The sequence below is a fragment of the Dipodomys spectabilis genome, unplaced genomic scaffold (genome assembly GCF_019054845.1).
Source record: "Dipodomys spectabilis isolate Male_0828 unplaced genomic scaffold, ASM1905484v1 ptg000018l, whole genome shotgun sequence".
In the NCBI taxonomy this organism is placed as follows: Eukaryota; Metazoa; Chordata; class Mammalia; order Rodentia; family Heteromyidae; genus Dipodomys; species Dipodomys spectabilis.
In genome coordinates this window covers 12,308,830-12,325,088 of record NW_024870695.1, presented here as the reverse complement: position 1 = coordinate 12,325,088, position 16,259 = coordinate 12,308,830, and the positions used below count along the sequence as shown (strand labels likewise).

General features: G+C 50.7%; 1 protein-coding gene across 1 annotated transcript; it reads right to left on the bottom strand.

The window, feature by feature from the left end:
- Positions 1-4,052: 4,052 nt before the first annotated feature.
- Positions 4,053-16,024, bottom strand: Ccr7 (C-C motif chemokine receptor 7). Its single transcript, XM_042673727.1, has 3 exons — positions 15,951-16,024; positions 8,359-8,408; positions 4,053-5,211 (listed from the first exon to the last, which is right to left on the bottom strand). The coding sequence occupies exons 1-3, from the start codon at positions 15,958-15,960 to the stop codon at positions 4,135-4,137; spliced, it is 1,137 nt and encodes a 378-aa protein (XP_042529661.1). The 5' UTR covers positions 15,961-16,024; the 3' UTR covers positions 4,053-4,134.
- Between the last annotated feature and the right edge of the window lie 235 nt (positions 16,025-16,259).

The window sequence follows — 16,259 nt, the reverse complement described above, 5'->3', positions numbered from 1 at the left end:
TGGCTTAGTGGTAGAGTGCTTGCTTTGCATGCATGAAGCCCTGGGTTCAATCCCTCAGAACCACATAAATAGAAAAGGCCAGAAGGGGCAATGTGGATCAAGTGTTAGAGTGCTAGCCTTGAGCACAGAGAGGCTCAGGGATAGTACCTAGGCTCTGAGTTCAAGCCCCAGGACTGGCAAAAAAAAAATTGTATGGGAGTGCAAATGGGGCTAAAGAATGGAACTTGGTTGGTTCTCTTCTAGATATTATTCCTTAAGCAGCTCCTTGGTGACTACAAACAACACTTACATAAGCATTTGTAAGCATTTTATTTATGTGGATGAGTTTCCTCCTTACCACAACTTTAGCAGTATTATTAATAACCTTGTTCCCCAGATCAGGAAACCATGATAAGGAAGTAAAGCTGGGATTTATTTATTTATTTTTATGCTGGTCTTGAAGTTTGAAGTCAGGCCTGGGGTGCTATCCCTGATTGTTTTTTGCTCAAGGCTAGTGCTCTACCACTTGAGCCACAGCTCCACTCCCAGCTTTTTTTGGTAATTTGTTGGAGATAAGAGTCTCATATATTTTCCTGCCCAGCTGGCTTTGAACCATGATCCTCAGATCTCAGTCTCCTGGGTAGCTAGGATTACAGGCGTGAACCCTCAGTGCCTGGCTGGAGCTGGGATTTGAACCAGGTTGTCTGGCTGCAGACTCTGAGCTCCTCAGCACCACACTTAACATTCCGGGCACTGTGCTAAGTGTTTACCCCAATCGTCTTCATTTTGTTCTTGAGAAATCTGAGCCTCAGAGCAGTTGAGCAACAGCTGAAGGTCACACAGCTGGGGAGCAGCAGAGTTGAGATTTTAAAGTCAGCCAGGCTCCAGAGTCTCTGCTCTCCCCACTCCCTGGCCAGGAGCTCTTATGGCCAGTTTAAGTCATCTTTCCATGTTGTGCTGTCCCCTGTGCTGAGCCAGTTCCTTCCTCTAAACTTCAGGATGGCGGGGGTCCGCCCTGATCCCTGAGGTCCGTGGTAGCTGTGTGAGTCTGTGTGATGGGAGACGTATTGGTGTGGCTAGCTGGCAGAGAGTAGCTTTGTGGCCTGGGCTTGGCCTGTGACTGCAGACAGGGAGGAAGGAGGGGACAAAGGACCGGCAATGGAATGAAGGGGAAACTTGTGGAAAGTATAGAGGGGCTGGGCGTGGGGGGAATGAACCCCGAATAATGGAGCAGTTGTATCTGAAGAAGCTAAGGAAAGAGGAGGAGAAAAGCTCCAGTGAGATTCCCTGAGGGGTAGGGGTGGGGTGGGAGGGAGGGCACCCTTTCCTTCTTCCTGGGGGTCACCTCTAAAGCTCAAGATAGACAGGCACGTGAGAGCACTGGACAAGGAGGCCAGGGGTCAGGCCACTGTGGAACTGAGCTTGGAACTTGGAGGCACAGCAGTTTGGGGAATTAGCATTGCTGGGGGTTGTTGTATTGTCTCTGTAAATATTTAGAGAGTCCAGTTATTCTAGAAAAATGTATTAGAAGCCAGGGTGGCGTGTTCGTGTGGTTGGCCTGGCTTCCTTTTCCATGACTGCTTTGTGGCTTTGTTATATTCCCCCTGCCCGCCCCCCCCCCCCCCTTCCCCCTGGCTCCCACTGGCTCCTCACAGGAATGGAGGCTTGTTTTCCCATCTGTAACCTCATTAGGACATGACAACCCCCCCATCCCGTCCCCCACAAGGTTGGGCAGGTTCCCTTTGGGGACACACGTGCGTGCAGCGGTATTGTTTCTTCGAGCCCAGCTGCACCTTTTAATATTTAATGCCATTGACGCAGGCTGCCCACACTCGGAGCCAGGCTCATTCCTTCCAGGGTGTCGGCTCCCAGCACCGAGGCTGCCTTTCCAGACTGATTTCATCCCACAGAGGCGGGGATGTCTTAGGGTTATGAGATTAAAGAATGAGGCTCATTACCAGGCAGAATCCATTTTTAATAAGGCTCTGCTTTTTTTTTTTTTTTTTGCTTGGGGCTTGAACTCCAGGCCTTGTTTGGCTTCCTCCCGCCCCCTCCCAGTTGAGGCTGATGCTTTACCACTTGAGCCATAAACTCTACTTCCTAGCTTTTGGGTGGTTAATTGGCCTTAATAAATGTCCCTCTGATTTGTCTACCTGGGCTGGCTTGGAATTGTGCTCTTCAGAGCTCAGGCTCTTAAGTAGCTAGCATTGCAGGTGTGAACCATCTGGATCCAGCTTTGTGTGTGCATATCTCAGCCCTCCCTCCTCTCTGTACTCATTGCCCAGGCTCAGAGTGACTTCGATGCCAAAACCGCAGGTGCCCCTCACAGGCTGAACTAACCTCTCTCTCTGGCTAGGAGTAATCAGGGTTCCGAGTGGGCATCAGAGACATGGATCCCTGGCCTGGGGGGAGGGGGGAGCAGGAAGAGCAGCATTTGGTCCTGGCTCCGTGTTATCCCACAATGGCATTGGCATTGCTGTGGTCCATTCTACATTCATATGTTGGACTTTAAACCCCAATGTGATGGTGTTCGAGGGTGGAGCCTTCTGGGGAGATAATTAGGCCATGGGGCCTCCACCCTCATGAATGGGATGGATGCCCTTATGACCAGCTTCCAGATGTTGTGGGAAACATGTTCCTATTGTTTATCCATTACCCGGTGTGGTAATTTTGTGATAGCAGCAGGAATGGGCCAAGACTTAAGCCTTGGAGACCACAGTTACTAGGGTCTTTAGGAAGGGTTCCAGCTCCTAAGCATCCAAAGGATCCCACGCAGCCTGTCTCATCAGTGCTTACCCTACACCCTTCACTCCAGAGAGCTGTGACCTCTGAGCCCCCGGAAAGAAGGCTGTTAAAGACTAGGGGTTCTAGTTCTTGGCTATGTTGGGACAGACGAGCAGCGTGCGATGTTGATGTGGTAAAGGGTGGTGGTGCTCGAGGGGGTGGGGGCCTGCCCAAAGAATACACTCATTTACCATTTATAAAAACAAACAAACAAAAACAGAACTACCAATTTCCCCCTGTCTTTGAAAGCTGTTGTTTCCTCCAGGGAACATTTTTATTTGTACATGAGTAAAATGTGCTCTCTTAATGAATTGAAAGCAGAACCTGAGAGTTTTTCTGTCTCTGTGCCCGTTTCTGGGGCTTTGAACTCAGGGCCTGGGCACTGGCACTGTCCGTTTGCTTTTTCACTCAAGGCTGGTGATCTACCATTGGAGTCACAGTTCCACTTCCAGCTTTTTGGTGGTTAATTAAAGATCAGAGTCTTAGGGACTTTCCTGCCTGAACTGACTCTGAACTGTAATTCTCAGATCTCAGCCTTCTGGGTAGCTAGGATTATAGGTATGAGCCACTGGCACCTGGCTTCATTGACTTTCAGTAGCCAACACCTTTACCGTCTTTCACCCCAAACTTGTCCTCCTGTCCCCTCTTACCATCCAAGTAGAAAGCTGACCCTAACTCTGGAGCTATGGCTGAGAGTTGGCCTTGCTCAGGCTGCATAGGAAGCCTGGGCTGCAGGAAACAGCATGGCTCTCCTGTGAAGAGCAAGGAGGGGTTAGGGGTGAGGGTCTTGGATAGAGGAACAGGTGTGTTCTGAGAGAGCTTGTTGGCTGCCATTTCTTGCTGGCTTGGACAAGAGTTGAAAGCTGGAGGAAGGGATTTACAGACTTAGTTTGACAGGTGGATGGCTGCCTTTCCTCCATAATCTAAGATATCTTCCTGTTGGTCTTCGAGACAAAGCCTGGTTTTCTGGAACACCTGTTCTCTGCTTTTGATTGTCTGGGTTGTTTTCTTTCTGGATCAGATGAAGGTTTGTTTAGAACACTCAGCAGCTTGTTTCTCCCCTCTTCGCCCCGTCTGCTTCATGCTAGAGGGTGTGGATGGCTTCCCCACTTTCACTTCCAACTGTTGGTTTGGGGACAACAGCCGTGGTTTGCGTGTGTTGCCAATTCTGGCCTTAGGTTCTCAGGTGTGTCTCTTCCAGCCTTGGTTGAGGTAGCACGGATTGGTCTTCAGCAGTGTCTTAGGCCATGAAGTCAACCTGAATGGCCTAGAACTGCTTTTCTCTCTTCAGATGGAGTCATTGCATCAGCATCCTGTTCCCACCCTAGGGGTCCTGGGAGACATCCCTGTAAGTCTGGGTAGAGGAGGCGTCTAGGGGGAAAAGGTGGTGGTGGTCTCGGCTTCCATGCTCATGGAGCCATGCCGCGTGTACCGGCAGGAAGACCACTGCCGGAGCTGCTCCTGGCTGAGGCAGCCCAAGTCCTTGAAGAGCTTGAAGAGGTCATTTCGGAACTTGACCCCGATGAATGCGTACAAGAAGGGATTGACGCAGCAGCGGACACAGGCCAGGCTGTAGGTGATGTCGTAAGCGATGTTGAGCTGCTTGCTGAGCGCGCAGCTGCTTTTGGTGATGTTGAAGTCGGCCACCGTCTGAGCCAGGACCACGCCGTTGTAAGGCAGCTGGAAGACGATAAAGACCACCACCACGGCGATGATCACTTTGATAGCCTTGTTCCGTTCAAAGTTGCGAGCCTGGAGCAGGGTGCGAATGATGACAAGGTAGCAGAAGCTCATGGCTAGGAGGGGTACCACAAAGCCCATCACCATCTGGGCCACCCGGATGATGATCAAGGCCTCCATGTACTCTGTGATGAGCGAGCATCTCCAGGCATGCTCGCTGTTGCTCTTCTGCAGGTTGCTGTAGACCAGCTCTGGGATGGAGAGCAACAGGGCCAGGAGCCAGATACCCACGCAGGACAGCTTGCTGATGAGAAGCACCCGGGCACGGTGGCGGTGAGCAGACACGGCCTGGACGATGGCCACGTAGCGGTCTATGCTGATGCAGAGAAGCAGCAGCATGCCGCTGAAGAAGCTTACTTTGTAGATGCCGAAGATGCTCTTGCAAAAGTAGACGCCAAAGATCCAGGATTTGGCTGCGCTGTAGGCCCAGAAGGGGAGGGCCAGGAGGGAGAGCATGTCTGCCAAAGCGAGATTAAGCAGGTACATATCGGTCATGGTCTTGAGTCTCTTGAAATAGATGTAGGTCAACACCACCAACCCATTGCCCACAAGGCCTAGGAAGCAAATGACCGAGTACATGATAGGTAGGAACCAGGCCTTAAAGTTTCTAACATCTTTCTTGGAGCACAGAGACTCATACACGGTATAATCCACAGTGGTGTTGTCTCCGATATAATCGTCTGTGGACTCATCTTGGCACAGGCACACCTGTGAGGGGAAGAAACCAAGAGGGGGAAAAAAAAATAAAAGAATCCAGTTGAGCTTAGTGGGTTTGAATCCAGCTGGGAGTTAAGCAAGAGCAGCACTGTCAAGGGTGGTCCTCATCATCAGCATCATTGTCAACCTTACCCTGGGAAATCTGCTAGAAATGCAGATTCTCTCACCTGACTCGTGGGGGAAGGTGGGGAGCAGGGGGGGAGGGGATGGGATCTCTGTGGTTTCTAAACTTTCTGTGGGTTCTTCGGTTTGAAATGTGTACCTCTCGGATTATAGCACGCCTATGGATTCACCTGGATCTTGTTGAAGTTCACATCTGGATTCCAGAGGCTGGGGCAGGGCCTGAAACTCTATGCATTTCCCAGAATCATTAGCAAGGACCTGATTTGGCCAAGTCTGAGATATTTGACCTTAAATGGACTGATGATGGACTGGGGAATAGTCTGGACTTTGGGGTTTGATGCAGCTTGAGCTTGTTAAATATACTTCCTTTCCCCCAAACCTCAGTTCTTTTTTAAAAAAAAATTTCTTTTATTGGAAAGGCGATGTATAGAGGGGTGGCAGTTACATAAGTCAGGTATTGAGTACATTGCTTTTTTTGAACAGTGTCACTTCCCCCCTCGGTTTTCTCCCAGTTTTTTTCCCTCCCGACTCTCCCCGTCCCCCAAGTTGTAAGGTTCATTTTAACCATAGTGTCTAGTGAAGACCACTGACTGCCGAGTTAGTTCATCCTTTGCCTCAACATTTCTGTGCTTCCCCTTCTGCTCCCCAAGTCACATACAAAGGTACAGAAATCAAAAACAGTGACAAAAGGGAAAAGCAGAAAAAAAAAAGAAGAAAAACTAAACCACAGAAAGTAAAATAAAAACCCTTCTTGTTTCCATTTCTTGGAGCTCATTCTGATAAGCATCATTTTAGATGATCATATGCACATAGCTATTGAGCCCTTGTGATCCTTTCCTAAGAATATCCTCCTGTGGTCTCACTCTGTGAATAGAGTCCTGTTTAATTGATCACATCCAGGCATATTTTTTTTTTTTTTTGTCTTTTACTATCCGTTGGGTTTACGTGTAGATTTATAGTCCAAGCCTAGTTTACCTGTCTGTTACAGACTGGTGAGTCTTTATCTCTTTCGCACAGTTGTTGGGAGGTACCTAGCCAGCTTACGGTTCCTTGTCATTTCCATTGACGCTTGGAAATTTGTCAAGTAGGCAATGTTTGTCTGTGTGTCTCCCTTCTATCTAGAGTCTGGGTGGACTTGAACTGCTTCAGCTGTGTGTGTGTGTGTGTGTGTGTGTGTGTGGTGTGGCCTCAGCTGCAGCCTCATTGTGTGGGCAGCTGTACCCCTGGAAGGAAAGAAGCGTGGCTCTCTCCTTCTGTGCTACCTCCCATCCTCTCCCCCCACACCTCTGTGCCTCTCTCTTCTGGCAGATCCCAATCAGCAGGGCTCAGCTGCTTTGGGCTTTTTTTAGCCTGTCTGCCTGCCTGGTGGTGAGAGTTCAGCAGCTTGCTGTGATTTTATCAATGGAGGGGGCCTGCCTGCTTATGTCTCCACACAATGATCGATGGGCCTGCTGGGCTCTGCTGGGCTAGGACCTGGGCTGGCCCCACTCTGAAGCCTCATGGTTCCTCCTCTGGGAACGGGACTCTTAACAGTTCAATGATCATCCAGATCATGCATCATCATGTCTGGCTTGGGGACAGGGAGAGGACTAAATGGGATCCAGGAGTCATTTCTTCAGGCATTGCTAGTTTGGTAAATCAACCTAGCAGCCCCCTTTCCTCTTCCCTGGGCATGGCTGCAGCCTGGGAGTCTAGAAGAGGCTAGCTCACTGGTGGCAAGGTCAAGGCCTTGGGTCTGGGGGCTTCTGAGCCTTCCTGATGGGCAATCCTCCCAGCCTGTGATGTGTGCTCCCCCACCCAGTGTGCCTTCTCTCCTCCTGCTCCCAGCCTTGTTCCTGCTCCGCCCCCTCCCCAGCCTTGATGCTCCTGCAGCCCACAGCCCTACCACATCCGGCCCTGTCTGAATCCCCCTCCCCCCAAGTGAAAGAGAAGAATGAGCCGCAGCTGTCTTCACCCCCTCCCCAGTCTCCCAGCCAGCAGTACAGAAGGGGAGGGAGTAGTGACAGGGAAGGGGGCCAGGCAGAGGGCTGCAGCCATGGCTGGGAGGGGGGGGAAGTGGGGGGAGGGAGGAGTGGGCTCTGGAATGGGGTTTTGGGAAGATGGCCCAGCTTGGGGCCTGCTTCTGGCCTGATCTCCTGGAAAGCTGCCCTTCTGGCCTTGAGATGAAGAGAAAGAGCCAAATTCTGAAGCATGGCCTTTCCAGGCTGGCCTTGGCCATCTCCCTCCACCCCACTCCCACCCCCCAGCCCGGGAGAGGCCCACCCTGACTAACAAGAGGAAACTTGACTCTGAGAGTTACAGTTTCCTTTGACTCTGGCACTGGTACTTTCTAGAGCTGAGACATGGAACCGTGTGAGTTGAGGAATCTTTGCTTCTGCAGAGTTCAGGCCCCTGACAGAGTGTGCACTCTCTGGACCATTGCTTTCCCCCGTGTCCCAAGCCCCTTCCTTCCTCCCACCCCTGGCCCCCCAGCCCCCCCCAGGACACTAGCTGGGTCTCAGTTCATGAAAGAGAACAGGGATGAGGATGAAGGATAGGTGACAGGATAGTAACCAGGTCACCAGACCACTGAGAACTAAGAACTTTTTCTCAGTTTGTAGGTGGCATTTCACATGTGGGTTCCTCCCCCCACCCCCTCCATATTGATAAAAGCAAAGCAAAACAAAACCAAAAAAACAACAACAAAACCCAACAACAACCAGGTTCCCTGGCAGGCTTCAGCAGGGGGGGGGAAGGGGGGCTGGAACAGGGGTGGAAAAAGTAATCCTAAGTCCCCAGCCTCCTCCTGTTTGAACTTAAAGGAGGTCAGAGAAGTCTAGGAACAGCTGTGCCTTTCCAAGGTCACTCCACAAATGGAGAGGGTCTGGCCATCAGCTTCATGAATGGCAGCCCGATGTGTGTCTAGAGTCTTGGCTTTCCCACCCGCTCCTCCATCAGTATCTACGGCTTGGAGTGGGGTGGGGTGGGATGGGGGCACAAGAGGGAACTGAGTTGCCCTTGTGATAGGAACCTCACCTGGAAGATGACGAGGAGCGCCACCACCAGCACGCTTTTCATGGGCTTCCCTGGAGGAGACAAGGCCAGGTTATTGCTTGGTAGACCCAACTCTTTTTTTCTTTTTTGTCATCATGGGGCTTGAACTCTGGGCCTGGGCACTGACTCTGAGCTCTTCAGCTCAAGGCAAGAGCTCTACCACTTGAGCCACAACACCACTTCCACTTTTTCTGGTGGTTAATTGGAGATGAGAGTCCTGCCCAGCCTAGCTTTGAACTGGGATCCTCAGATCTCAGCCTCCCGAGTAGCTAGGATTATAGGCATGAGCCACCACTGGCAGACCCAATTCTTCCTTATTAAAAAAAGCAATGAGGGGTGGGGTGGGGAGGGGATAGGGGGAATGAGGGAGATGCTTGGGAGCTTTCATCCCAAGCTGTGGGAACCACCAGTTTGCTGAGACAGAACATCAGAACCAGATTGTGCCTTTGAACACTTGGCCAGCTGCCTGGTATTCCTGTCCTCACCTTCTTCAATGGTTATCATCATCTTCCTCCATTCCCATGTCCCAGAAAGAAATAGGGATCAGAATGTGAGCTGCTTCTCCCCTAACCCCTGCCCTGGATCATCTGAACTTCCTCTGGCTTGGAGGGTTTGCTGACAGCCCACTTTGGCCCTCAACTGACTATAGAAGGTCTGAATGTTCCTCCAGTTCTGTGTGATGCTGGGAAAGAAGGCAAGACACCCCAGTGGGGGTGGGGGGCATCCCCACCTACCTTAGGGCCAGGAACCTTGGGCTTCATACTAATGGAGGATCTTCTACCTGCCCCCACCCCCACCCCAGTGGGCTGAGCAAACAGGGATAGAGAGTTTCAGAGGGCTGGGTCGAAGAGTGAGATTACTTGGTGGTCTTTTTATTATTTTTTTTTGCCAGTCCTGGGGCTCAAACTCTGGGCTTGGCTATCCTTGAGCTCCAATGTGCTCAAAGCTAGCACTCTACCACTTGAGCCACAGGCCCACTTCTGGTTTTTTTTTTTTTTTTTCTGTGATTCATCGGAGATGAATCTCATGGACTTTCTTGCACAGGCTTTGAACCTTGATCCTCAGATCTCTGCTTCCTGAGTAGCTAGAATTACAGGCATGAGCCGTGGGTGCCCATCTACTTACTGGTCCTTCAACCATGACAGTGCTTTGGGGATCCACTGTCCCCCTAAGACCTCTTTTGTGTCACTCATGGACACTCATTCAGCACTGTCTGTTGATCCCCTGGCCCACCCTTCTGCTTGCCTCTGGGGAAGGGACCCCTTTTCTTGTGCAGGCCCAGAATCAAGGACTTGCCCAAGAATTGTGCGCTTTTGGGTTCCCTTTTCCAACGCAGCCAGAGAAAATGCTGAGTGTGGTGTGTGGCTGCTGGTCTCTGATATCCCACCCTCCTTTTGTCTCATAACTGAAGTGTGTGTGTTGATATCCTCTCCTTTAAGTTATTTTCTACTTCTGGGCTTTGGGTGGAAGGCCAAAAGGACTGGCTTTAGGGAAGGGACATATTCTAGAAGTCAGGAGGATCCCCTTTGGTTCTGAGCTGCAGATGGAGACCCAGGGTTAACGCAAGGTTTGCCTGAGCTGTAGATAGCTGCTCAGCTCTGCCCATCTGACAGCAGACAGAGTGATTTGTGTAGAAGTCTTATCCTACCTCCCAGTCTGGAAACATCCCCTGGGGAACCAGCTATACCTTCTTGGCATTTATAAAACCCTCCCTGTCCTCTGAGCCTCAGTTCCCAGCCACAAGAGAGTCAGTTCTTTTGGATGGCACATGCGAATGCAAAGGCCCATCATAGCTCCAGTGTTGGTTAGTAGGGAGTGGAATTGCTCCAGGCCATCTTCTGGAGGCTGGGGCCCCCTGGAGGCAGGGATTCAGCAGAAGCCTAGCATTTCTATGTGCTAGGTCATAGTACCACCTGCTGGAATCCAAACAGCATAACACCTAGAGTGTAGCATTTAAAAGGCTCCAGATTGAATTGCTTGAGGCTGAAATTCTGGGCTTGGGTCTTCCTAGGGCATCAGGCAGCCACCCAGAAAAATTCTTGTTTCTTTCTGCCTCAACCATATTATCCTGCACGCTAATGTTAAGCATGCCTTCATAAACCATAGCTCTGATATCAACCCTCCATTGTACCAGGCCCTACCCAGCACCTTGAAGGAAGAAGCCCCTTAAGATTGGCATGGGGATCCAGTCCTCCAAGGGTACTTGTACCTGCTTTTCCAGCATCTCCTGTCTCTGGGCAATGGATGCTCAGCTCAGCATCCCCCTCCCACCTCTGCAGCATTTGCAAATCCGTTGGGAATGGACCACTGCCCTGTGTAGCTTCATCTGGCTCCCTTCTCTGGCCCCTTTCTTACTCCCCATTTCCTCTTAAACCCCTGAGCATGAGGTCACGTATCTGTACTTAACCACACTTTCTTCAGGGTCCAATGCAACCTACTCTTCCCTGACTCATCTCGGGGCTCAGTGTTCGAGGTTTCTTTCCACACATCAGATCTTTCAGTTACTCCAGAGAAAGCTTATTCTGACTGTCCCTGAGAATGAGAAACCTCAGAGTTTTGAGAAGCTGTAATAGGTGACATATAAAGAGCAAAAACTGTTTCTATTTTATTTTTTCCACTTCATCTCCCCTGGGCCCTGCTCTCATTCTTTTTGCTATTGTTGCAAGGAAGGGGAACCTAGGGGAAATGTGTGTGTGCAAATGTGTGTGTGAGTGAATGTGTGTGTGTGTGAGTTCTATTCCAGATGTGTTGGACATGAAGGATGAGCGGGTCCAAAGCAGGCCATTTTCAAGACAGATAACAGGGAAACTTGGGGGAATTCTGGTGTGTATGTCAAAGGGACTCAGCCAGTGGCCATGAGTCAGATCATGCTTGTCTGTTACAAAGTCATAAAGCAACTAGTCTTGGGCAGCAGCTTGGGTAGGACCAATGATGTTGAGCTTCTTTGGGGTTGAAGAGTGGTTGCCCTATGCATTGGGTATTTTCTACATTCTTGAGTTTACAGTAACGTCCACCATGAAAAGAAAATTCCCTAGAACTCCAACATGAAGCTGGGCACTGGTGGCTCATTCCTGTAATCCTAGCTACTCACGGAGGCTGAGATTTGAAGATTGTGGTTGAAAGCCAGCTGGGGCAGGAAAGTCCAGGAAACTCTGATTTTCAATTAACCAGCCCAAGTCCAGAAGTGGAGTTGTGGTAGGCCACCAACCTTGAGTGAAAAAGCTAAGGGACAGCTCCTAAGTTCTGAGTTCAAGCCCCAGTACCAACACACACACACACACACACACACACACACACACACACACACACACACACACACACACACACACACACACACACACACCTGAGCCCCCAGCTAGTGTCACCTCCCTCCCAGGAAGAGAGGATTGCTCTCATTGGTTTGTGACACCTCTAAGCCCAGAGCTTCCTTTGGGGATATTTTCCCAGGCCCTGCAGGCTGGCCAGGAAGTCATGGCCACCTACCTGTCAGCTAATCCAGGGAGCTGCCCTTAGCCTTGTCCTTTCTGGGTTTTCTTACCCAGGAACACCACGTGGCTCTTTTTGGGTATGGAGAGAGGGAGCAGGCTGAGGTGGGAAGGTGGTATAGGCTCTGGGGAGAAGATGAGAGGCCTGAGGGACCGCCCCCCTCCCCAGTCAGACATTTGGTAGGAAGGCACAGACTATTTGGGTCTTATAGTGCTAGGATAAGCCACTGCTTTATCCAGTGATGAAACTGGTGTTTACGAGCTCTCTGGACCGAACTGTCCATACGTCTGACTTCATTTTCTCCTCACATATGCCCTGTGAAGTGGGTAACACCATTATCCCCATCTAGTAATGAGGAGACTGCATGGAGTACAGTAAGATTAGTAAACTCTCCAGCGTTATTTGATTAGGCTATCAGTAGAGCTGGGTTTTGAATGATTTGGTTTTGTTTTTGGTATTAGGGCTTGAGTTCAGGGGTCTCGTATTCCTCCTTGGACTTTTTTGCTCAAGATTGGCACTCTACCACATGAGCCACCCCTCCACCTTCAGCTTTTTGCTGGTTAACTGGAGAGAAGAGTCTCACAGACTTTCCTGCCCGGGCTGGCTTTGAACTGTGATCCGCAGATCTCAGCCTCCTGAGTAGCTAGGATGACAGGCGTGAAGTTGTCTCTTAAAGCCACATTTTAAATTATTCTTTTGTGCGGCTCCCTTGTAGCATCTTGTAAGCTACCCCTTGGGACTCATTCAGTGGTCCATAGAACTGAGGCCCAGACATAATCAAGCCACTGGTCTGGGTCATAGTGCTGCTCAGAGATGGATTTGAGATTGAATAAAACAGCCAGACTGGCTACATTTCTGAGTCTGGCATTGGTGTGTGTGTGTGTGTGTGTGTGTGTGTGTGTGTGTGTGAGAGAGAGAGAGAGAGAGAGAGAGAGAGAGAGAGAGAGCGCCCCATGCAGTATGAACGTAGCCTCCTACTCCCTCACTCCCTTCTCCCACTGGATACTCACTTCTGTGGATTCCCTTTTCCAGGTTCTCAGAGCTAGCCCTGCCTCTGCACCGACATAAGGCTTTGCTGCCCCTTGGCTCCTTCCAGAAGCACCAATCTCATCCTTTAACTCACCTACTTGGAAAGCAGACGCCTTCCCTGGATCCCCCATGACTGCCAGGATGGAGTATGGATTCCTCTATGGTATCACAGCCCCATTTGAAATGGTTGACCTGACCCCAGCCTCCAACTGCATTTTCCTACCACCCTCCTTGGCCTGGTTGCTGCTTTCCACTCTCCTCAATTTGCTGCTTTCTCAACTCTTACCCTATTTGCCAGAGACTGAGTTCCCAGGCTATGGGCATGGCTACATGGAGTTGGAGGTGGTGGTTATTATTATTGCCTTTGGATGTTGTTAGATTCCCTCTCTTTCACCTTATTCCCTCTACTTCTTATGTCTGGTGCTCCCGCTCTTATTTTCCTGCTGACTTCTGATGGAACAGTTGAGTTTGATGTACCTTCCACATCCTGGACCCCCTCCCTTGCTCTTCTTCATTTGTTTGAAACAACTCCTACACACCCTTCAAAACCTTGCTTCAATGTTTTCCTGACTTATACATTCACAATCCTCTTGTCTTTCTCTTCTCCTTGATGCTGTAACTCAGGTGTCACAGCAGGTAACTGACATGTATTTCTCCTCCCACCAGACTGGTCATCCCTGAATTTCTGTATCAACCATACAGGAAGCTCAAAGGAAGCCCCAACCCATGGGGAGAAATGTTTCATAACCACCCCAGGCTGCAGTGTCTCTCTCTTCCACAGCCACACTGGCTGGAAGTACAGGAGAAATCAACCCTGGCCAGACCCACGTCTCTCCCAGGTTCCCTTTTTCTTTTCTCTGCTGTTTGAGGATCCTAATGGAGCTGGCTGGTTTCATTTCTGGAAGGTGGCAAGGACACCTCTGGGCAGCTCATTCAAATCATGACAAAGACCAGCTCAGCTCTGCTCTGGAGTTTTCACTTTGTGTAACAGAAGCCCTGCCTCCTCACCCGGCTCTGGCTCCCTGCAGGGCAGATGAAAACAGAAAAACAGAGTTTTCGTGGCCCACCCGTCCTTCAACCGCCCAGAGCCCGTTTTGAGCAAGACCTCTTGGTGGCTCGTTTTGCTACCAGTATTTCAGATTTGGCCGTTGGGGCTCTCTCAAGTTGAGTGAATTCGTGAGAACCTCTCTTCCTCCAGGACCAGTGGTTACCTATCTCTTTGTAACAACTCCCAGAAGTCTAACACCCCAACCTAGTTCAGAGGAGACACTCTTATGTATGCGAGAAACAAGCTGGGGTGGTGGTGGTGGTGGTGGTGGTGGTGGTGGTGGTGATACCACCCTTCCATTTGGGTTAAGGCATACACATGGATGGCTTGAACTCAGATGATGGCTGAAGTCATCCAAGGCTGGAGAATTTACACTGAGAAAAGTGGCAATGTGCTACACATTCGGAGCCCTCTCTTCGCTCTGGAAACCAATCCAAGAGTCAATATAGTGAGGCCACACCACAGAAGGTCTGCAGGGGTTGGTGTGGCCATTCTGGGGCTGGATATGAGCGGGAATGGATAGATACCTGGAGAGAGGGCTAGGAGAGCAGGCTACCTGAGCAAAGATGCTGGGAGAGATTTCTAAACTGCAGTCTACATGAAGTGATTGATACCTCTTCTTTCCTGCCTTCCATTCATCCATCTCTCCATCCCTCCTTCAATCCCTTCCTTCCTTCCTTCCTCCCTCTATCCCTCCCTCCCTTCCTTCCTTCTCTTCATCTCCTTCAATTCCTTCCTTCCTTCCTTCCTTCTTTCCTTCCTTCCTTCCTTCCTTCCTTCCTTCCTTCCTTCCTTCCTTCCTTCCTTCCTTTCTTCTCTCCATCCCTCCTTCAATTTCTTCTATCCATCTATCTCTCCATCTCCTTCAATTCCTTCCATCTCTTCATCTCTCCTTCAATTCCTTCCTTCCCTCACTCCCTCCTTTCCTCTTTCTTCCTTCCTTTCTATACACATTTCCCAACACATACCCCCAAACTCCTGAGAGAATCAAGAATCAGACCCCGCCTCCCACAAGTCATAGTCTGTGGGTAAGTGACCCCTTTATCTCTTTCAGTGAACAGCTCTTCTCAGCATCCAGAACCAGGCTTCAGGGTAGGCGGGGAAGAAAGAGGGGGGGGAGGGAGAGAGGGAGAGAGAGAGAGGGAGAGAGGGAGGGAGGCAAGCGCTGTGGTATGACAGGGAGGGATATGAGGGCAACCCAGAGAACCTTCACTTTTTAAAGCCACCCCCCACCCCTTGTGGCTTTGAGGCTGCCTGCCGTGGCGCTTCGCTTGTGAGTGAGCTGAGCCATCTAGGAACCTGGCCTTCTTAGCCTCAGCTGGGTGTGACTCTGCAGCTGAGATTCATAACTGGGGTGTCTGAAGCTGGATGACCCACTCAGCACCCCTCAGGACTCCCTTCACATCCTCTCTAGCTGAGACTGTGGTTAGACCAGAGGAAGGACTTTTTTTTTCTTTCTTTCTTTTTTTTGTTAATAGAGAGGAGTTGGTCCTTGGTTGAAGTATATGCAGTTTACCCAGGGGTTGGCTGTGTCTTCTCCAAGCTGAATGCCCCTGGCCATCCCATGACACCCATCCCTTAGCTTGCAAGAGGCAACCGATAATGGGTACCAAATCGGTGGTGGGATGTGCCCCAGGGAGAAAGCAAGCCCCGCTGACTACACAGCAAGGCATCGTTCGCACAACCCTGACATCTGCAGCGTGCTCCTTCCCATAACTCTGGGAGGACAGGGATGGGAACCCCTCCTTAGACTAGAAGGAACCAGATCAGGACCAGAGGTCCCGAGCACCCCCCCCAAGGGCCTCATCCATCACTCCAAGATGGTCCTTACATTCATTCAGAAAGACACTCCCTTTTCCTGCCCTCTTGTCCTGCTTGGCATTTTCTAGGAGCAGCTACCAATTCTCACCAAAGGCCTCCCAATTCCTCCCTAAGGCTCTTACCAAGCCTCCCCCCTCCACCATCTCCATCCCACCCACCCCATACCCCAAGTCTGTTCCTTCTCACTCACCGAGGTCCATGACACACTCCGGGGGCAGCTGAAACCACACAGGAAGGTTGGGCCCGAGCCTCTGTCTCAAGCTACCCCTGTCTGGGGAGGAAGTGGTTCAAGCCCCTTTTAAGTTCTGAGAGGATCCGCCCTCCTCCCTGCCCCTCCCACCTTGCTCCTCCCCCAGGCCTGGTTGCATCCCTCCTGGGGGCCCCCTGAGACCAAGGGTTTTGAGAGCAGTGCTCAAGTGAAAGCCCCATGGCCTGTCATAGGACCTTGAATCACTGTTGGGTCCTTTACCACTGAAAACCCCTCCGAGCCTCCTGGCAA

What these genes read in the sequence shown, in the direction of transcription:
- Ccr7 (XM_042673727.1), bottom strand. An exon ending in CGCTCCTCGTCATCTTCCAG is followed by an intron (nt 5,212 to 8,358) that starts GTGAGGTTCCTA and finishes TTCCCCTCACAG; the next exon opens with GTGTGCCTGTGCCAAGATGA.